The 22,443-nt window shown below is 38.6% G+C and overlaps 2 protein-coding genes and 1 non-coding gene across 3 annotated transcripts in view; 2 read left to right on the plus strand and 1 right to left on the minus strand.

The window, feature by feature from the left end:
* LOC120746634 (CD226 antigen-like) overlaps positions 1-22,443 on the plus strand; it is a 344,409-nt gene that overhangs the window by 22,658 nt on the left and 299,308 nt on the right. The window contains exon 4 of the mRNA XM_040052064.1: positions 5,475-5,484. Within this exon, the coding sequence (XP_039907998.1) occupies positions 5,475-5,484 (10 nt within the window). The remainder of the gene's footprint in view (positions 1-5,474; positions 5,485-22,443) is intronic.
* On the plus strand, positions 8,523-10,743 carry LOC120746635 (CD226 antigen-like). Its single transcript, XM_040052066.1, has 3 exons — positions 8,523-8,737; positions 9,873-10,226; positions 10,310-10,743. The coding sequence occupies exons 1-3, from the start codon at positions 8,659-8,661 to the stop codon at positions 10,675-10,677; spliced, it is 801 nt and encodes a 266-aa protein (XP_039908000.1). The 5' UTR covers positions 8,523-8,658; the 3' UTR covers positions 10,678-10,743.
* On the minus strand, positions 22,241-22,313 carry trnar-acg. The gene has a single exon. It is a non-coding gene; the product is annotated as a tRNA-Arg (tRNA).

Consider the following 22,443-nt stretch of genomic DNA (forward strand, 5'->3'; position numbering starts at 1 on the left):
GCTGTGTGATGCTATAACCTCAATATGGAAAAAAAAACCCTCTGAGAAATTTTTTCCAGCACCTTGTTTAATATTTACTATTAAGGATTAAGCCAGGTCTGAAGGCAAAAAGGGGCCAAACCTAATACCAGCAAGGTGTGCCTAAAAATATGGCCAATGAGTGTATGCACTGTGTTAAAAGTCACAAAATAATAAGAGCCAGTAGGTGGCAGCAGAGGAGCTCAACACTTGATAGTTTTCATCTGACTTTGAGTCTGGCTCCAGCTTGTCTGCCTTCAACAGGCCTCATGTTTAAAGGCCTCATATTTATAGGTAGTAATATTTGAATCTCTGTGTTAACTTACTGCTAATATGTGTAAATGCTGATACTTACTGACCTAGTAAGAGACGCAGTAGGAGCAGGACTAACCATTACTGCATTTAAAGCCTGAGCCCCACAAATCATTAAAATTAAGTGAGAAGTCAGTCATTGACTGATCAGTGTGTATGTTTTTAAAAAATATATAAACGTGAAATAATTTCAACAAGTTTATGAGCTTGTTAAATTCTCTTCGTACTGATCATCTTAGTGTCCTCTTAAAACTCAATAAGATGGGTTATAGAAATGCATTGATAAAGGAATATAATCAATAAAACACAAGACTTGTCCCCAAGGAGTTCGTGACATTTTACTTTTATTTGAACATTAATATTATTTGAGCCTGCTCTGACACCCTTACACCACCGACTTGAGTTCTGTGTCACGTCTCACATTTGAAGTGAAGGTAAGTGGACGCAGTTACACTCCCCCTAAAAGTCCATTTAAACATTTGTATTGTAAAGCCTTTGCTTTGAAAGATGTTTCACAGGCTAGCAAAGAGTTTTCTTTATGTTATTTAATGTCTGCAAAGTCTTAAGTCTTTAATCAGAGCAGCTCTGATCTCATCCAGACTCTCTGATACACAGAGATAAACATGAAAGTTATATTAATCACAGTTTATACACATGTACATCTCTTCTTATAGAGGAGGACAAGTCTAAAGACAGATTAGATAACATACATACATAACTAGGTAGCTTTGCAAAGATCATGTGACTTCACCCTGAGTCATTTCTGATAAACCACCTTGAGAAGCTTCCAGATAAACTGCATTTCAGTCTGAAACACAGATGCCTTTCATACAAAGTCATCTGTGTTTGTGCGTGTGTATGTGTCAGAAATTCATAAATAAATAACGTTCCTGTTCTCACGAGGAGCCTCATGGTGAGTAAATCTGACCTCTGACCTACAGAGGATCCCAAAGCTTCTCTATGGAAGCTTTACGTTAACTCATGTCAAAACTGATTTCATTCTATCTGCATATTAAACAGAGAAAACTTGCACTGAAGTTTCGGTTCATCTCACACACACAGAGATCTTTATGACATTAAAAAGGTTTCAAATGACTTAAATCAGAAGAAAATTGACAGTTTTCCACCTGCTGTAGGCTGCAGGTGCTCTGTCTTTTTAAACAAAATGTACTTCTCTACTTTCTTTTGCTCTGTTTTTTTCTTCTTCTTTCAATTCATAATAACTTCTTGAATAACCAATGAAATCCTCCGGATCCACTTTCAGTTAAAAGTCGTTTGTTTGATTGTTTTGTTTTTCAGTTTAACTTGGCACAGACTCATGAAGCAATGAGGGGGAAAAAAGAAAAAAAAGAGAGCCAGTTTTCTGATGGGTCCCAGAAGTTTTTATCATCTGAAATCTAAACATTTCTTTAATCTGTGTGTTTGTGTTCAGATCCTCCATCAGAGCCACAGGTCATCTACTCCTCACTAAAGTCAAAGATGACACCTTCAAAACAGCTGAACCAGTTTGACCAGTTATAACAGCCCCGCCTCCCCTATCGACGGGTTCTGTGTGAGACTTAAAATCATCAACCTGTAAATTATAAATTTTAAATTGTTATTGATCCTAAAGTGTATATTTATTTTCTTACTCTTCTTATATTTATTGTTTGTTTACTTGCACTGCTGTAACTGGAGTCTCGTTGTCTCGTCTCTCTATATACTGGACTGTATGTAGCGGAGATGACAATAAAGTTTACTTTGACTTCAGCAGTGAGCAGGCGCACCGAGGGCCCTCGCGCTCACTTTTCGTGTATAGAATTTCGAAAAAACATCGGTGCAAATTATAAATCTGTATCATGTCTGGTGTTTTCGTGTTTGTTGGTTTGTTTTTATTTTGTTTTATTTTGCGAGTTATTAGATGCTGCTCCAGCCAGCCAGAGAATGCCCCGCCCTCTCTTCCCTGTGCCGCAAGCAGCAGGCGCACCTCGCAAACGGAGGGCGCCCTTACTCCCAGCAAATGGGTGGCAGAAAACCGACATGCCTACGACATGCCTACGACATTCCCACTATGCGCTGGCTGATGTTGGGGCAGCATGAGTACGAGCTATTTTTTTCCCTATGTCCGTGATGCCGCCCCGGGCAACCGCCCGCGTCTCCCGTATCAAAAACCGCTACTGACTTCAGCAGGGATGGCAGTTGTCCTCTGAGACCCTGTAAGTAGACGACCAGTGATCACTCTGCAACTCAACTGCCTGTAGGCTCGGCATATGATAAGCCCTGGCCTGCACAAGGAGAAAAAGTAACAGCGGTTTCAATCTGCAATTTAAAACTCAACTAACAGTCCATCCAAAACATATCAGGTCCTCCTAGGTTTCATCACACTACATACACAGAGAGACAAAATAACACAGCAGTGTTTATAGTGTGGGCTATAAGTAGACTAGCACATCAGTGCAATCAACTACACCTGCCTCCAAATAGTCCAAATGCCATTCTTGTCGTTGGCTCACCGCAAATGTGACACACACACAACCTCTCCCAACCCATGAAACTTCACACAGTAACATGGAGCTAAATTAATACAGGCACAATAGTCCACCACCGGGAACAAAGTAAACTGTTTAATCTTACAGCATGATAAAAATTAATTTCATGACATTAAACAGGACATGAAACATTCATATAGTTCATAAATATCCCTCCTCTGACTTGAAGTAATTTCCTTTTTTCCTTTACTTTAAAGGGGACAAAATCATGAAGGGAAGGAAGTTAAATTTTCTTTGTTTCAGAGACTCAGGCTGCTCTGATAGCAGTCTGTTTACTAATGTGGTGGTGGATGTTACTGATGCATGTAAACCACCTAAAATATGTGATGATGGAGCACAAAGAGCTCCTCTTGAATACTTCACCCCATGAGCTCTTAATGTGTTGCTTCCCGTGGTTCAGATTAAAAATTTCAAATAGAAATCAGGCTTTGATGCGTTGACCTCCTCCTGCAGGGTTATTTTAGGAACCACTGAATCTGAAGACCAGAATAAACCAAAAGCGACTGAACTGCATTCTAGTCAGTAAAGTCAAACTGCTTAAAACAGGACGTATCATGATCAGTTATAAGTGAGCAATTAGTGAGTTTAAAAAAGTTATGAATGTGTCACTCATGCTGTTTTGTTTAGAACAAGAATATTTCCTCCTGTTCTAAATTTCAGTGTTAAATGTTTCTTTTGATTTCAGCAGCCAGATATGGAGTAAATGACTCCTGTACTGGAAATATCTCCTCTGTTGTATTAATCACATATTTAATCATATGGCTTTAGTTTTAGTAGTATCACTTTCTCACATTAGAGTAACAGGTTTTCTGCTGGTACCACTTGTTTCCCACTGAAAACGCCACGTCCAGATGAACAGAATCAATTTCTGGAGATTTACTTACCTGGATGATTGAGCATGCATTTAGAATGTTATCTCAAGTGGGCCTCATGTTTATTGCACCTTCACAGAAGGCCTGTTGTAAAGTTGTTGATGTCCAGACACCCTGCTCCCAGGGAGGTGACCAGTGTTCGTAACTTTCCTTAGAGTGGGAGAAGTTTCAAGGATGAGCTGAGGGTGTAGCCATGATCTGCTGTGGAATGTTCTTTGTCTGCTTAGGGTGTTTGACTAGTGTCTCTCTGTATTGCAATATGTTATTAAACTCACTTCAAATCATGCTCACTGAGATGCTTGCAGCATATTTATAAAATTTCCATAACACTCCGCAGAGAGTAAGTCACGTGTCAATATTTCAGTTACAACCACAAGTATGTAGAGTCTAAGCCTATGCTTGAAGCCACTGAGGTGCTCTTTGATGGGGGTAACGTGTTGTTACCAGTATTCATGAATTTATTAAACCATTCAATAATTACGGCAGTACTTATCTTGTCCTTTAGATGTTTATTAAAGATCTAAATAAAAACATATTTGAGAATAACTACAATTTATTGGTATATAATGATGATGATATACCAATAAATGACTGACGTTTGGTCCGTTTACTAGATGCTGTAAACGGACCAAACTTCAGTCAGGAGAACCAGCGAGATAATCCATCCACAATACGAGGTTAGTCATTAATATACTGCTGCATGGGCTGTGCTGTAGTTACATTGTAAGGGTTTAAAAACTGAACTTTAAAATGATTAATGGTGATAAAAACTGAGAGAGGCCAACACTGACTGTTTTTAGGGGCTTGTTGAGATTAAATAGAACAAGATACAAAACATTAAAACATGTTAAAAACACAACAGCTTCATTAAATGCAGACTACTTTGGGCCCGGAAGCAGGATTCAGCACGTCATCACTTAAAGACCAGTGTTCTGACAAACCATCCTATTTTGGCAAAACTTAAGTACGACTGTTTGCCACGTAACTTTGCCCATCAGAGTATGCGAGTGACATTTGGTGTATTTTAATACCACATGTATATTATTGAAAGCATATTACATATTTTAGCGCAAACATGTCTTGATAGCCGGGGTTTCTTTTAAGTAACTCCACCTCAAAATAACATACAAAAAAAACCTTAAAGGTGACCTCTAGAGGCCCAAATGGGGAAGTGAGTAACAGTGAGTAACAGCAGATGGGTGCAATGCGCCCTCCTCTAACATGTCAAACAAATGTTGTTTGTAAGTGTGATAGTGGCTTTGACACAGGGTTGCTTAACTAAAATTGTGATAAAAATTATAATGTGACTGTTGGAGCTGTGTGACCTCTGTGAGCTTCCTGATTCACATTGTGGTGGAGATGTAAAAAACTACAGGACAGCTTCAGATCATAAACTTCTTTAAGAAGTCGTCCTTGGCACAGCTGGAGCTTATGTCAGCCACCACAGGTGATCAGGGCACTGAGATGAAACACTCTGCTCTCTGAGGTTTCCTACTTACTCTTTTCTGGATTTTACACAACTGAATTCATCATCATACACACAGATGTTTACAGATGCTGTCAATGCTGATTTTTCACAAGTGTAAAGTAGCCTCTGAGGAGTGAAACTAAACAGCATCACACAGTTAATATAAATGGACAGCAGCTACATTTGAATAGAACACAGTGGTTTCAAACCTTTGTCTCACATAAGAAGCCAAAGAAATAATTTTAACCTAAAGTTATTCATCACTGGGAACTTCACCACAGCTGCACTAAACTGTAGAAAGCTGCTGAGTAGTTATACCCTGTAATAACACATGAAGATTATAACTCAGTTTGTTTTTCCAGATGTTCAACAACATGAAATGTGTGAATAAAGCCATTGTAAGAAAGCACTTTAAAGGCTCAACTAAAAAAGGGCAACATAAGTAGTGGTCCATGTGGTCCATGTAATATAGGAAAGTGCGTCTTTCTGTTCAGATGATATTTATTTTGGACAAGGGACATTTTCCTCACACTAAACTCTGCAGTTTGAAAATGACACACCACCATCAGACTACAAACTGTGTTTAAAGCTAAAAACTGAGCTCTGCCTGCACTAATGCAGCGATTACACAAATAGGGAGGGAGCTGTACATTCACATTTGTTCTTCTTTAACCTGTTAAATTTAATTCAGCTTTCACTCTTTATCTGTAAACTTTGACAAAATTATTCTCCACACAGGTCTCTCAGTTTTTATTCTCTGAGCAGTTGTAGACATGGTATTTGTATGATTTAAATTCCTTTAAAAACAGGAGCAAATTCTTGATCCTGTCCTCTGCTCTCTCCACTTCCATCATCATATAAACCCTTTAATCCTTTCTAAACACATCACAAAGTGCTTCACTGAGAATACGAGCTCATGAGAAGCATTCAAATATTTTCTACTATAAGACAAACACACAGCAGTTATTTACATGATACCAGTCATGCTGATTGTTTGGTCTGACGGTGAGTCTCTGTGGAGCAGCTGTTGAGAGTTGTTTGCACAGTAAACTGAAAGAACAGCAGCCAGCGCTGAACAGGTGACACCTTATACACACGTTTGCTAAATAACTGAATGAATGGGGGGAATATAGTTGTGCAAATACTTCTGTCAAAGCGTGGAGATGATTCAGATAACCGTTGTGAAGGAATGTCATTAGCAGAATCTAATCACAGAAAAATATGTGACTCTCACACTGAGGAGGGAAAATGTCCACACCTCCCCGACACTAAACACTGTTTCACAATAAAAACCAACAACCTGCAAGCAGGTCGTGTAGAAGAATATTTGTATTGTTCATGAACATAAAGCTGATCTTATTTTCATTTGATGCCAATAAATCTATGATTCCTGCTCAGATTATCACTGCTGTCATGTGTTACCATAGTAACTTACCTTACCTAGCTACCGTGAGCTGTTCGTACAGCAGCTCTGTCTACTGGGTGGAGATTTTTCAGTTAGTTTGATATTAGTTACATTTCTGCTCCCAAAGGAAACTTTAGTGAGTCATGAACGTTCGAAAGGTTCATAAGGCAGGGCTGCATTCATGTCTGGGCCACAGGGCTTCTAGTCTATTGTTTACATCGCTTCTGCCTTCCCACGCTTTAAAACTCATTTCTGTTTTCATCAGTCTGGTCAGATAATTTCCTAGGCCTCCTTCAGTGATCATCCAATCAGCCAATCAAACCCCGCCCTTGACTCAGAGTGTGTCTGAAGGAAGAAATGTGAGAGTCAGTCTAAACAAAAGGCTCTCTGAATATCTGAGACAAGTCTGTCCCGACATCACCTGCTTCCATTATATGGAAGCAGGTTTGACTCAGGCAACAAACCACATTTTTAATCATTACACTTAATTCATTACTTATTTAAATTAATGAAATAACAAATTTAAATCATAAATCACAAGCAAGAATCAGACCTGAGGGGCAGTGAGGAGGTCAGAGGTCACCTAGATGTAAGATGTGTGTGGGTAAGCAATAGTGAGTGTGTGGTTGGAGAGGGCTCTATGCCGGGTGATGATGCTCCAAACGTCAAACGACAGAAATGTTACATTTACCACTGAACGAGTGTCCCACACAGAAACACACACAGACTAACCCATGTGTGTGTGAGCACAGACACACAAAGACACAGATGCACACAGAGATATTAGGTTGTTGGATTAAATGCTTATAGGGACGTTTTCTTGATGTTTGTTAAAATAAAAACTGGATAAATTCAGTATGTTCTCCTAAATCTACTTCAAAACCACAACATTTGTGTCACAGAAGACAGATTTTAAATTAAATGTGGATGTGTACATGAGAGCCTGCAAAGCTCCTGCAGACTATAAACACAGCATCCATCTGGGATCTTTAGAGGACTGAATCATCTGTGCTGCTGGAGCTGCTTAATAATAACGTTCTGCATGTTTTCATAGTACCGCAGTGCTCATTCAAACAGGTTTTTTTTAATATATATTTTTATTAGTTCAAACAGTTGATGTGGGTTTATTGTGCTTGAAACTAAAGGTGGTCAACATGGACTACAAAAATATCATCTTTGCTTTTATAAAACATGATAATATTCTGCTTTTGGCACATAAAATGGAAACTTCTTCACTGAATTGGACTTGTGTTTATTTCAATAAGAGATTGATATTAACCTGTATTTTTATACTTCTGGAGGTTCTTTATCGTTTTCTTTGCCCTGCTGTGTGATACAGTGTATTATTTCCGCCAAACCTTCAGACAGAAAGCTGTTCAACCTCTGCCCTCATGTTGCAACACGTTCTCACCCCATTATGTAATGTACCGACACTATGTGACAAACTGCCCCTAAACTTGTCTCGTACTCAGAAAACACCCAGTCATTACTGACACTGCTGGAGTTTCTCCGGCGGTGTTACAGCTCCCAGCAGCGTCAGTGCTTCCTTTATATATCTTCAGTAAAAACACCACAAAGTCAGATTCAGAGATTAAAGTTCTCTGTAATATTTGGAATACACAGAATACTGTTAATTGTGCTTATTCTCACGTGTTACCGGACAAATTATTTCAACAAACTGAGGACATTTGGCCTGATAATAATTTGTATCCTTCTGTAACTTTACTGTATAAAGAGCTAAAACCTCAACAATTTCTTGAGTAATAAGTCATTATAAGAAGGGTTTGTGAACTAAAACTGAAAAATAAGGGATACTGTTTGTCCGTAATTTGGAAAGCCCAGTGCGTGCTCATGAAGCAGGGCAAACCTGTCGGGGAAACCTCAGGGGCGCCTATAGGCGTTGCTGGGGGCGGTGCTAATTAAAGGCCATAATAGAAGTTTAAAAAGGAGAAAGTTTAGAGCTCAGTCATCACTCATCAGTCATCACTCATCGTGGCCTCAGGTGTCTCCGACTGAGATTTTAGGTTTTGTTGAGCCTGTTAGTGCAGAGAGATCATGGCCAGGCTGGACCTGCTCCATCATGCACTCCTCTGGACTCTGATGTGTCTCTTTTTTCTAGCTTCTGCCTCTAAAGGTAAGCAGGTGTTACTGTTATAATACAGGTGAGCTTAACCATAGTTTTGTCTGACCTGATAAAACAGACCCACATTTATTTGCTTCATACAAAACAATGTATTTTATTGAACAAACACCTGCTTGTGTCAGATGATCACCAGTTTAAACAGTGTGTTAATTCAGTTCCATGTAAAACAGACTGAACATGTGTGATGAAGGAGAGTGTGTGCTGAGCTGATCCACGGCATCACAGACAGTCTGTTTATGATGTCACAGAAACACATACATGTGTTTATAGTGTATTTATTTTAAATCAGTGACAGCAGTGTTGTCTGCAGATGGATGCATGGATTGGTGATTTTTCTTGGACCGAATGTGAGGATGCAGGCTTGGTGATCAGAGGCAGATGTGACTTTAACTATAAAGCTGTTTGTTTCACAGTGAACACTCTGTTTTTATAGTCTTCATTTTAGTGCCATTAATCTTTCACTTTACCCAGAAATATTTTCTTTTTTTTCACTTTTAGATGTGTTAGCTGTTGTTATTTGCTATCTACTTTGTTAATATTAATTATTTTTGCAGCTAATTATTAATCAGTTTTTCTCCCCTTCCCTCTCGTTATTTCTTTCTCCTTTTCCTATCCCCTGGTCATGTCTGTAATAACTACCCAAATAAAAATAGATGAAATAAATAAAAGCTTGCTTAAAATAAGAAAAAATAGATGAAAATTAACTTCATTTCTTTAAGAAATGACTTATTTGCCATGACTGTGCTGTTGTATCGTGTGGTCTACTCGACCTCTGCTGGCAGTTCTAGTGTTGATGGATTTTTCCCATGAAAGATGGATCTGAATGTTATTGAGAAATAAACCTGTAAATAAAAGATGTAAGGACAATCCAGGCCTTAAACCTGTCCCGTGAGCCGTAACTGTCTATGATAACAAACACCAGAGATTTATTGATTCATTTCTGCATCCAGTGTGTGCTGTTCTTCCTCTGGTTGATCAGAAATCAGTGGTCTCTGTTGTTAGCTCATCATGATGACCAGTGCTGCACAGAAGAGTAGAAAAGCACTTTATAAGAACCACTCCAAATAAACAATTGCACTTTGGATCTTTGACATCTCCATGATCCATATTGTTTCCTCTCTTTCAGGGATAAACACCACAGCTGGACAGGACGTCACTCTGACATGTCGAGCTCCAAACAACAACAACATCATTGTTGTAGAGTGGAGCAGAGCTGACCTGGAGTCAGAATATGTCATTTTGTACCGGGACGGTCACTTTGTTCTAGATAACCAGCATCCATCTTTTAAGAACCGGGTGGATCTGCAGGACAGACAGATGAAGGATGGAGACGTGTCTTTGATTCTGGAGAATGTGACAATTGATGATAATGGAACATATGAGTGTCGCATCTTCACGAGAGGAGCAAACTGCAGGAAGGGAGCTCATCTGAAGACTGACCCCATCAGCATCATCTCCCTGAGTGTTGTTGATCCTCCAGGTGAGTGAGTAGAGTTGAGTAAAAGTGAACAGTTATACTTTGTCCTTTGTAACCTCTCTGCTCTGTGTTATTTCCTATTTCAGAAAAGAAAATCATCACAGCTGAGTCTGGACAGAAAGTCACTCTGACATGTCGAGCTCCAAACAACAACATCATAGTTGTGAAGTGGAGCAGAGCTGACCTGGAACCAGAATATGTCCTTTTGTACCGGGATGATCTGTTTGTTCCAGATAACCAGCATCCATCTTTTAAGAACCGGGTGGATCTGCAGGACAGACAGATGAAGGATGGAGACGTGTCTCTGATTCTGAAGAACGTGATGATTAATGACACTGGAACATACGAGTGTCGTGTCTTCAGGAGAAGAACAAACCGCAGGAAGAGAGCTAATCTGAAGACTCCCCCCATCAGCAGCATCTACCTGAGTGTTGTTGATCCTCCAGGTGAGTGAGTAGAGTTGAGTGTGTGTGTGATCAGAGGTGAAGCTGCTTCCTGGTTGTTGATGTTTGTTTCTAAAGATGTTGTTGATGAGACTTTGTAGAAAGCAGCTGGTCTGAGTGATGTGATCAGAGTGCAGTAGATAATGTCTGACAGCAGTTTGAAGAGGAAATGGATTCTGTTCTGTTCTTCACTCATCACCTACCTGACAGCTGACACCTCACACCTGTTTCTCACCTGCAGGTCAGACAGGAGGAGTCATTAGAAGGCGTCATGGACTCTTAGCTGGTCTAATTTTTTTATTGTCCCTGCTGGCTTTTTTGATCTGCAGAAGACGTAAGAAGCACAATCAGGAGTCACAATCAACCTCCAGCTGAAAAGCAGCCTCTCTGGAATGTTTAAGCTTTTTCGAGCTGATCTATGAGAGTTTCTATCTTAGAGGTGACACTGGGCATTCAGGGTAAAGACTTGTACTTATAGACTTGTACTTATAATAATAATAATAATAATAATAATAATACGTTATTGTTACTACTGAAGTGGCTCTCATACATGATATCAGCTTCAGTCATGTGACTTTGAATTTTGATGCTAAACTCAGAGCTTTGTCATCTGTTTTGTTTTTAGGTGACGAGGCAGAAAAAATCAAAATCAGTTTCCTGTTTCAGTCTTGAAAAAAGTCAAATCTGACACTTTGACAAAATTAAACTATGCTTGTTATATATAATGTATAAATGTAATTATTTATATTGGTATAGTATTTATTTACTCAGAAAAACACTTTTTTTCCTCTTCTGTACTTTTCAAAAATACTTTTCAAGTATTTAGTCTTACTTTACTTTGTACTGTACTTTACTCTGAAGTGCCCTGATCTGACCCATGCTGTGGTTTTTACACTGTAAAAGAAAAAGTTAATTAAGCGATGCTTGTGTTTTGTAATGAGATGAAGTGTTTTGTAAGTATCTGAAGGTATCCTGTAACTCGAGCTGACAGATTCATGCAGCATTGACCCTAAAATGACTTCTTGTATAAAATCGTGGATGGATGCTTTTGTAATCTTCAGAATTTCTCCAAAAAATTTGTTTGTGAAATTTCATTTTATTCTATAAACGGGTAAGTGAGAAGTGTTGAATGTTTTATCAGATTTTGAATGAAAGCTTTAGCACTGTACACATTAAAATATATTTACTCTATACTTGATTGTCTGTCTTCATTTGTAATCATGCTGAATGAGTTTTCCCACCAACAATGTGGAGATCCAACTTTTTTCAATCCAATTAAAATCAATGCATTCAAAAGGATCCTCTGGAAAAGAGTGGAATTCTCGGACCAGAGTTTAATACACTGAATCATATGAACAGCAGGAAAAAGTGGCTGGAATGACTCCTGGAAACTCCAGTGGAGACAGACGACTGGACGGCCCACTCGGAGCCACCAGCGAAGACAAAGAAGTGCTGGTATGGCACTGCAGAGTCCTCAGCGGGAACAGACGCAGGGCCGGTGCTAATTTAAAAAATCAAGTTGTTCAAAGTAGAAAAATATTTGAATATGTATTAATTTTATAGCATTTTGTGAGCATAAACATGCTTTTTTCCCCCAAAAACAAGCTGAGACGGAGTTTTACTGTTTTTCCGTCACTGCAGAAAACAATAATAATGCATAAAAATCACTGATACTGTTAATTATTGCTATACATTTAGCAGCAATGATGGTAAGAAAATAAATCAGATGGCATGTATTATTTTGGGAAAAAATAGAGGATTTTATATCTTTGTAAATCATTATAATTATGTGATCTAACTGGTATTTAAAGATTTAAAATTCTGAATTTGAATGAAATTTTGACTGAAATGTTGCTGAACTCTGATGGACGTGTTTTTTACTTTGTCAACAAGACTGTGGTAACAAAATCAACTTGCTGAAGATCTCCTTTGAAAAATAAATACTCACGAGACAAAGTAAAAGACGCGTCCATCAGAGTTCAGCAACATTTCAGTTTGATTAAATTAACGTTTTTTTAAACTACACAGGGAATTTATTTTCTCATGTATTACATGAGAAAAAAATGTATTACAACACAATACTTTTTGCTTCATGTACAGGGTTTCCAAAATAAGTTTTATTTCAAGTAAACTAATACATTTGATTCAGGTAAAACAGATCGTTACATTTGTTCTTGTTTTCTAAAAAGTTTTATTTCATGTAAAGCATTTCCAAGGCTGTTAGCCACATTGTCCTATATTGAACTTACATACAGTGTGTCAAAACAACAACAACAACAACAACAAAACCCCTAAAAACTAACCCCCCTTGTTTAGAGGTGATTGTCAGTTTGCTGGATTTTTACAGACGCTGAGAGGTCATGTTCTACATTACTTTAAAAGTGATTTTCTAAATCTATAGTGTGTGAGGTTGTGTAAGGGGTGGCTTGCCCTTCTCGCCCTCGTGTGACAAACCATCTGTTGGATCATGGATTTGAAACCTCAGCATTGTGAAAGGGAGGAAACATACTCCTGGCTGAGCATAAGATTTCTTCTTACAACTTAGAATCTCACTTCTAAATGAAATAAAAAATGTTTTTTCTAAGTATGGTTAATGTGTACTTTGACTTCTAAGTGTGACAGGTGCACAGCTGAAAGCTGGTGAGGCAAAAGCATTAGTAGAAGCAGTAACAGTCTCAATAGCAACAGCAGCAGCAGAGGTAACCCTTGTGCATCAGAAATCAGCAGCAGCATCAGCAGCAATACAGTTAGCATCAGTAACAACAACAGCCCCAGCAGCAGCGTCTGTACAGTTAGCATCAGTAACAACAGGCTCAGAATGAGTTGCACAAGGTTTTGCAGATGTTGCAGATGTTGATGCAGGCACACTATTAAGTCTTGCAAACATAATGTCAAATTTTTTGTTTGTTTCTTCAGACCACCGTTTAAAAGCCCCAAAGTCAACCCGCCTAGCAGGAGTGGAGGTACCATTATTACGTTTAAATAATTTATTAGGAGGGTCCATGGTCTGGGTTTTAAAAGTCGGATCATGCATTAGACTTCTGGTGAACATGTCTAATACAGTACACGTTTTGTTTATTTCTTCGGTAATCCCAGTTAGAGCATCGATTATTTCTTGCATGTGTGCCTGTACGGCCTGGTGGTGTTGGTCGAGTTTAGCTTCAATCGAACGTAATGTATCAAGTATTTGATCTGTATGACTCTGTTCAGCAGGCTGCGTGTCTGCAACGTTCATGTAAGCACCACACGCCGCTGGTACTTGAGAGTGTGTTCTGCCACCTTCTTCAAAATCTATGTGTGAATCGTCACTACTTCGGATACATTCTGGTGTGGTGGGTATGTGACCTAGATCGAAATCTGATGCACTCAAAGACATGACTGAAATCACGAGGCAGCCAACACAGGAAGAACTGCAGTCTGTGACGATAGACGTGTATTACAACGTTTTATGTACGCCTCTAGCCGTTTCAAACAGAATAAACGTGTCTCTTTTTTAAAATTTATTTTATTTATAAATGCCCATGCTTACCTAGTGTGCGTTATTCCGAACTGCCCTGCTTCTGCACACACACGGTGCTCTGGCGTAGCTCTGCAGGTGTAAAACGGTCAGTGTTAGAACATTTGTAATTATTTCACCCCCCTTTTTTAAAACACACATCTATACAGACAGTTGTATAAACACCTGTTGTAAGGTTTGACTCCGTGGTCACGGTGTCTGAATGTTTTTCTGCTCAATTTGTTAATCCTGGAACAAATCAGAGAACAAACGTTGTTATTACATAATTTAAAACATACAAGCGTTTAAAAAAATCCTGTAATTCTGCACACACCTAGTACCGGTTAGAGAACTCGATCCAGCTGTAAAGCCGTTTTCGCCGTTTTCCCGAACTCCGAAAAATGATGCTTTTGTTTTAGAAAAAAGTAATAAATAGTAAATAAATAATATGTTAATATAAAACCTTTAAAAATACAATAATAGGTTTGTTGTACTTACCGTTTACGATGTCCGTGTTGATCGTAAAGAAAACGGTCTGCTCCGCTGCAGCATCCTGACCCGAAAATGTCAGAGTTTCGGGCTCTGAGGCAGCTTTATATAGGATGGGTGTTTCCAAACACAATAGATGGTGTCGATCAGTCTGGGATCGATACACCTACAAGCATCAGCTTGTTATGCAAGTTTAAAACAATAAGGGTGGGGCTCGCAAGATAAGGGGCCACTGATACTGGCTACAGACAATAGCAGCTACCCCCGCGTCTGGTACATCTGTGCAGCTTTTGCCTTCTCGAGGAATTACAAAAGAGCTGATACAGGCCACTTCAGACAATAGGCGGGGTCCCCGCTCGACTGATAGCTATACCTGTCGGCTCTTACCTTTTCCTAAGAAATCCCAACAATTAAATGTTGGTGGGCTTTTGCGTTCCTGAACAAATTCAAACAATTAGCCAGCTGTTGAGAGATGGATGGGGCTTGTGCGACTGGTTTTAGAAGTATCACTGCAGCATTTATTTCTAATGGGATGAATGTTATTTGTGATCACCCATTGTGTTAAAAACTAGCAGCCTCGGAAACCGTACAGAAGAATTCCAGTTTGAGCCGTTTTTTAAATAAATAAAAATATGTCCATCATGCTGAGACATCACAAAATTAGTGTGATTAAAACATAATTGGTTTGAAAGAGCGATACTGGCTGGAGCATTATTTTCTAAAGGGGCTGAATGTTGTTTATGATCACCTATTACGTTAAAAAAAAACTTGCAGGCTCTGTCTCCCTATTGGATCAACATTCCGAAATCCCGAATTTTAAATAAAATGATCGCATCACCCCCTTGTTCATAAGTGTTTAATTTGCGTTTAATTTAATGAAACCATTGTGTGTTTTTATTAAACTGTTTTTAAGGATCGCATATGTCTCAGCGTTCTGTTATTTAGACAGATTATTTAGTGTAACTAGTTTAGGAGCATTTCACTTTCTTTTGCGCTCCGAAAGAGACAGAGCCTAGTAGTTTTTAAACAGAATAACATTTATCCCTTTAGAAATAAACTTTTCTTGTGATACTTCTAAAAAACACATATTCACACCTAGTCAATGTTCCTTTAATGCAACTAATCCTATGATTTCTATAAGCTAACAAATTTCCCACCCGTGGGACTAATAAATGTTATCTTATCTTAATTATCTACTAGTCACACAAACATCCTGCAACAGTAAGAGTCAATGATTAGACGCGGGGTTACAGTCAGCAAAAAAAGTCATAAAAAACAATACATGCTGTTTCCTTATCACGAGCATCCCAAAACACAATCTTCGCATAGAAAGGTGCACTCCCCAACTGCACCTCCAGTTTCCACCTTTTTTTTCTTTACAGCCTACTCTTTATCTCTGCATGTCAGAGACCAACTGAAACCAAGTCCAACACCTCATCAGACACACGGCGTTTTCCTCAGCACTTCACAACTACCCTCACGATCACAGCATCCGCGAATTTAACCACGCCTCATTCTACGGATCTATGTGGGTTTCCTATCTTTAGGTGATGCGTTCATTTTATTTTATTTTTTTAAATAAATAAATAAACGGTTCTAATAGGACTTTCTTCTGAAAACTCGTGTTTCACGACTTCTCATGAGAGTTTAAATTTCGGAATCGTGATCAATAGACAGAGCACGTCAGTTTTTAAACAGAGTAAGTAAGTAAGTAAGTAAAATTTATTTATATAGCACATTTCACAGATAAAAATCACAAAGTGCTTTACAGTAAGATCAGACATACAAGTTAAAATTAATTAAATTAGTTAAAAGCCCGTTTGTATAAAAATGTCTTCAGCTGCTTTTTAAAGGAGTCAGTAGAGTCTAGACAGCGTAAAGACAATGGCAGAGAGTTCCACAGCCTAGGTGCCAGTGCCTGAAAAGCCCGATCCCCACGTGTTTTAAATCTAGTACGTGGGACCACCAGTAGCCTCTGACCTGAAGACCTAAGTGCTCGGGATGAAGCATGAGGTTTCAACAGGTCAGAGATATACTGGGGAGCTTCACCATGCAGAGCTCTAAAAGTTACAACTAAAATTTTAAAATGAACCCTAAAATTTACAGGCAACCAATGAAGAGAAGCCAAAACTGGAGTAATGTGTGACCTCTTGTTTGTACCAGTTAAAAGTCTTGCCGCTGCATTCTGTACAGACTGAAGGCGATCCAGAGCTGATTTGTTGAGACACGTAAAAAGACCGTTACAATAATCCAAACGAGAAGAGATAAAAGCATGAATAATCATCTCAAGTTCTGCCTTTGACACCAGTAGCCTGAGTTTAGAAATGTTTCTTAGATGATAAAAACAGTTCCGGACAAGTTGTTTAGAGTGTTTCTCAAGAGACATTGAACTGTCAAATATAACACCTAAGTTTCTGAGACTCGACTGAAATGAAGGGTCTAAAAAACTGATATGCTGCCTAATTTCTGAGAGCATATGATCAGGTGCAATAATCAAAGTTTCTGTTTTATCTGCATTTAACTGAAGGAAATTGTCATTTAACCATTGTTTGATTTCTGACAGACAATTATTTAAACAAGACAATTTATACAACTCAGAAGCTTTGAAAGAACAGTACAACTGAATGTCATCAGCATAGAGATGATAAGAAATATTATTGTAACGTCTGATAATGTGGCCTAGAGGGAGGATATACAGCAAAAAGAGAATAGGACCTAAAACAGATCCTTGAGGTACCCCAGAAGGCAGAACTGATGTTTCCGACAGCACATGATTTATACAGACAGTAAAGGATCTCTCAGATAGATATGACATAAACCATTTTAAAACAACGCCAGTAATTCCAAACAAGTCCTTCAGCCTATTTATCATGATGCTGTGATCAACAGTATCAAAAGCAGAGCTGAGATCCAACATAACCAGAACAGTGTACTCTCCAGAGTCTGCTGCCATCAGAATGTCACTAGACACTTTAAGCAAAGCGGTTTCAGTGGAGTGCAATTTGCGGAAACCAGACTGGAAAATGTCCAGAACATTGTTCTTTTCCAAAAAGTTGTTAAGTTGTTCTGCAACTGTTTTTTCCAAAATCTTTGACACCAATGGAAGTTTTGATATTGGCCTGTAACTGCTTGGAAGAGATGGGTCCAAATTTGGTTTCTTTAATATTGGTTCAACAATAGCTTGTTTAAAATAGCTGGGAACTGAGCCAGTATAAAGAGAAGTATTAATTATTTCCAGAATACAGGGGCCAATAGAATCAAACACACTAATGAAAAATGATGGAGGAAGTACATCAAGGTGGCTTGAAGTCAGTTTCATTCGACCAAGCAGAGCACTGATGTCCTGTAAGGTAACAGGAGTAAAAGAGGACCAGGTATCAGAGGTAAGCAACGTGTCAATGTGATACTGAGAGGATGATGGAGAAATATTAGACCTGACAGCAGCGACCTTATTAATAAAATAGTTTAAAAAGTCATTACAGTCAGATTTAGTATAGACTGGTACATGAGGAATATCAGGAGAGACAATGTTTTTAATTGTATCAAACAATACTCTGGGATTTTTCTTTTTGAAGCTATTAGATTAGCAAAATATTCCGTTCTGGCATTTTTTTTTATCATGTTGTTAAGTGAGAAAATTGATTCCTTGAGATGTACCCTATGGACCTCAAGCTTGGAAGCCTTCCATAAACATTCTAATTTGCGACAATATCTCCTAAAATTTTGAATACTTTCATTTATCCAAGGACAGAAATTTGAAGAATGGACAACATTTCGTTTCAGAGGTGCCACCGTATCTAAAATAGATTTACATTGATTGTTAAAAGACAAAATAAGTGAATCCATATCATTTTGAGCCATGCGAGGGACAAACATGGCAGAAAACCTTCTAGCAGCATCCTGGTTTATAATCCGCCTTTGGATCATCAATTTAGAAGGTGAAGGATCCACGTAAAATGACAAATTAAAGAATATACAACTATGGTCACTCACATGGACATCTTCCACACATACATCATGTATATTTAAACCCAGGGAGAAAACAAGATCAAGAGTGAGGCCCTTCGTATGTGTGGGGCCAGAAACATGCTGCTTAAAGTTAAAAGACTCAGTGATAGTGATGAGCTCAGCAGCAGTGTTACAGGAAGCGTCATCAATATGAAGGTTTAAGTCTCCCAATATTACAACCTTCTCCAGTTTAATGATCGATGTCAGAAGGTCGTTAAATTCAGTTAGAAAGACCCCAGCAGGTCCAGGAGGTCGATAGATTAAAATACAATAAAAGGTTTTCAGAGAACCGACCTTCATCATCTGTGACTCAAATGAAGAGAAGAAGTCCGAAGTCACCAGTTTGCATATGAGTCTGTCCTGGTAAACAGCAGCAAGTCCTCCACCACGTTCTAAAAGACGCGGAGTTCCAATGACAGAACAGCCAGACGGGCAGATTTCATTCAGGTGGACATAATCCTTATTTTGCTGCCACGTCTCAGTCAGACACATAAAACCTAGAGACTCTTTGATAAAAAGATCATTTAAAATAAATGATTTGTTCGTTATAGAGCGAACGTTAAGCAGGGCGAACCGAATTGATGACGGTTTATCTGCGGACTCTACAGCTGACTGCAGCGGTACTTGAATTAAACACCTGTGCAAATAGTACCGCAAATAACATTCAGCGTTTAGAAATGTTGCGACACTTCTGAAAAAAACCTTAATTGTTCTGCCCATTTAGAAATCAGCGATTGTCTCAACCGAAGGCTTCATCCGCTGGGGATGCGGGGGGTGTTGCAAAGCAGAAGGCCGCAGGGTATCTCGTTTTAACCTTTTCGGGCCCCAGACACGCGGTGTGAGGTAGTTAGTTAGAGGGAAAAATCATTGATACTGTTAATTATTGCTATACGTTTAACAGCAATGATTGCAAGAAAATAAATCAGATTGCATGTATTATTTTGGGGAAAAATAAGGATTTTATCTCTTTGTAAATTATAACAATTATGTGATCTAACTGCTATTGAAAGGGTTAAAATTCTGAATTTGAATGAAATTTTGATTTTCATGACCAGCACTGATGCTAATTTAAACAATCAAGTCAATGAAAGTGGAATTTAGTTTTAATATATATACATTTCATAGCATTTTGCAAACGTAAATGTGGGTGGCGAACAAGCTGAGAGGAAGTTTTTTATGTTTTTTCTCTCCCTGCACCAAAATAACATTGCATAATAATCAATGTTGATGTGAATCAATTACATGTACCAGACTCTACTATTATTAATACAAGAAATTCCAGTAGCACTGCAAATATATCAAAATGTGACTTTTGAGGTTGTTTTCGTACAACTGCATTGTACAAACAAACTGGTGTTTAAAGGTTTAAAAATGTAAAAAGTTATGACTATTTTGTATTTATGAAAAGAACTGATGTTAGTTAAAAACTTTATGCAGAAACATTTGCAAAAAAATAAAAGTAAATAATACAAACAGACCTAATCTGTTGTTGGAAACTTTTGGCCACGAACAAGCTGAAAGGGTCGTGACTTCAAACAAACACAGAAGGTTTTAATCTTGACGGTGAATTCACAATTTTGCATCTTTTAGACTGTGTAATCCTCTGATTACTCTGAGCTGTTATGCTGTGGTTTTACACTGTAAAAGAAAAAGCCTCACAGTCTTTGAATCTGACCTCTGACCTCCAGAAGGCCTAAAGGTCCAGCTGTTTCACGTGTATTGAGTTCATTTATTGCTACTAACTCACTGCAGTAAAGCTTCTGATAATCTTTCTGGGTCATGCACAATGATCTTTGTGTCATTAAAGGTTTCAAATTATTATTTTTTTCACATTCATATCTAAAACAGCTGTGTAGTGATAAATACATTTGCCTCACAAGTGACAGGTTACTGATGAACTAATCCCTTAAAATAACCAGTGAAATGTGAAAGAATCACCTTAATCCTAAACAGCCTGATGGTCAAAGAAATATTTATTGTCCCTGATGGGAAACTGGTTTGCAGTGTCCACACATCATACAACACAAGAAAACAAAGAAACAAAAGAGAACAGTCCAAATTTCACCAGTAGCATCAATAAAGTCTTGCAGATGGCAACAACACTTACAGTTCAGAGTTATTGATCATGGAAACAGCAGCAGCTATAAAAGACACCTGATGTCTCTTGGTCTTCACTGCGGACGCTTTATATCAACGACCTGAGGGAAGCAGCTGAAAATCATTAAAGAGAGGATGGTCTGAACATATAATCACACAGGTCGCCTTCCTCAGCACCTGCCTGTTATAAAAGTCCACAAACTGAACCTGAGTCCTCCCTGAAATCTGACCAGCCACTTTAACCAGTTTACTAAGTCTGGTCTTATTGGTCAAAGACAAATTAGTGTACAAAGCAATGATGCAAAACATTAAAACAGATTCAATAGAAATTTCACATGAAACATTAAAACCTCTTAAAAAGTACAGCCACTGTTGGACCTTTTTCACTGTAGCATCAAAGTGTGACTCAAAGGACAGAGCTTTGTCAAAAACAACCATACTTAGAACTGTCCACCAGTTCAATGGCTGCAGCCTTTACTACTGTTAGTGCAGGATGATGTTGATGTTTGTTGATCTCTAACGATGGCTGATCACACCAAGAAGCAAACATCCACAACAGGCCCATGAGAATCCTCTTCACCATGAAGGAGACTCACAATGACTGTTTGGTGATGATGATGAGCGGAAGCGATGAGGAAATACAACAGAGTAAACGCACAGCATAAACTGCACACACCTACACAAACATTTGTCACGATTCCAGTCGGTCAGAGGTACGGAGCCTCTTTTATTCAGACGTCTGTGTCACTTTTAACTGTCTACTTCTCCACCCTCTGCTCTCAGCTTGTTGTTTTGGTGTAGATGTAGTAACAGTAAAATATGAGGAACTTTATTCAGCACCAGCAGCAGATTTCCTCTGGTTGGTTTCAGAAACTTGGTCCATTCTGCTGACAGGAAGCATCAGAGCACCTTTCTTTGTAGACAGATGCTGTTTGCAAAATAATTAAATGGCATTTCATATAATTATTTTGTTTTGCTTATAATAACTTAATATAAATGTGGCTTCATGCTTGGCAAATGAAAGGTTGCTGGTTTGATTCCAGCTATAGACACTAAACCTCTCTGGGATTGTGTCAGGATGGGTATTTAGTTTAAAACTGACAAATCAAACGTGGAGCTTTAGCAACCTCCCGTGACACACAGTTGATATGTTATTGCAGGACTTTTGATGCAAGTTAAAGATTTTCTTTAAAAAAAAATAAAAAAATAAAAAGCGAAAGACAGCAAATACTTGCAGTGTGGGTGTGACCACACAAGCCTTTATTAATTATAGCAATGTATACTTTATCAGTCCCGTGGGGAAATTACTCTCTACCATTGTGCCTTTCACTCAGTGGGCAGCCACTAAGCAGGAGCACCAGGGAGCAGTGTGTAGAGATGGTACCGTGCTCTGGGGTACCTCAGGGTAGCAGTTCATTGGATGATGACCCCCGACCTTCGATCACGGGCTGACCACTCTACCACTCCGTGCCCTAAAATGTTTTCGAGCCAGCCAGGAGTCGAACCTAGAATCTTCTGATCCGTAGTCAGACGCGTTATCCATTGCGCCACTGGCCCGTCGCTGTCAGATATCAGTACATCAGCACTACGATTGCAAAATGAAACCTTGAATTTTTTTTTAACCCGTTACCTGCTCTATGACTTTACTGAAACTCTGTTAATTCAGGAAAAATTGGCTATTTTAAAG

This window comes from Simochromis diagramma, unplaced genomic scaffold, assembly GCF_900408965.1.
Source record: "Simochromis diagramma unplaced genomic scaffold, fSimDia1.1 OVJJ01000201.1, whole genome shotgun sequence".
In the NCBI taxonomy this organism is placed as follows: domain Eukaryota; kingdom Metazoa; phylum Chordata; class Actinopteri; order Cichliformes; family Cichlidae; genus Simochromis; species Simochromis diagramma.

Excerpts from the sequence above, each read along its gene's own strand:
- LOC120746635 (XM_040052066.1), top strand. The coding sequence starts at position 8,659 with ATGGCCAGGCTGGACCTGCTCCATCATGCACTCCTCTGGACTCTGATG. Across the intron at positions 8,738-9,872 it reads TCTAGCTTCTGCCTCTAAAG|GGATAAACACCACAGCTGGA; the intron begins GTAAGCAGGTGT and ends CCTCTCTTTCAG. Across the intron at positions 10,227-10,309 it reads GAGTGTTGTTGATCCTCCAG|AAAAGAAAATCATCACAGCT; the intron begins GTGAGTGAGTAG and ends TTCCTATTTCAG.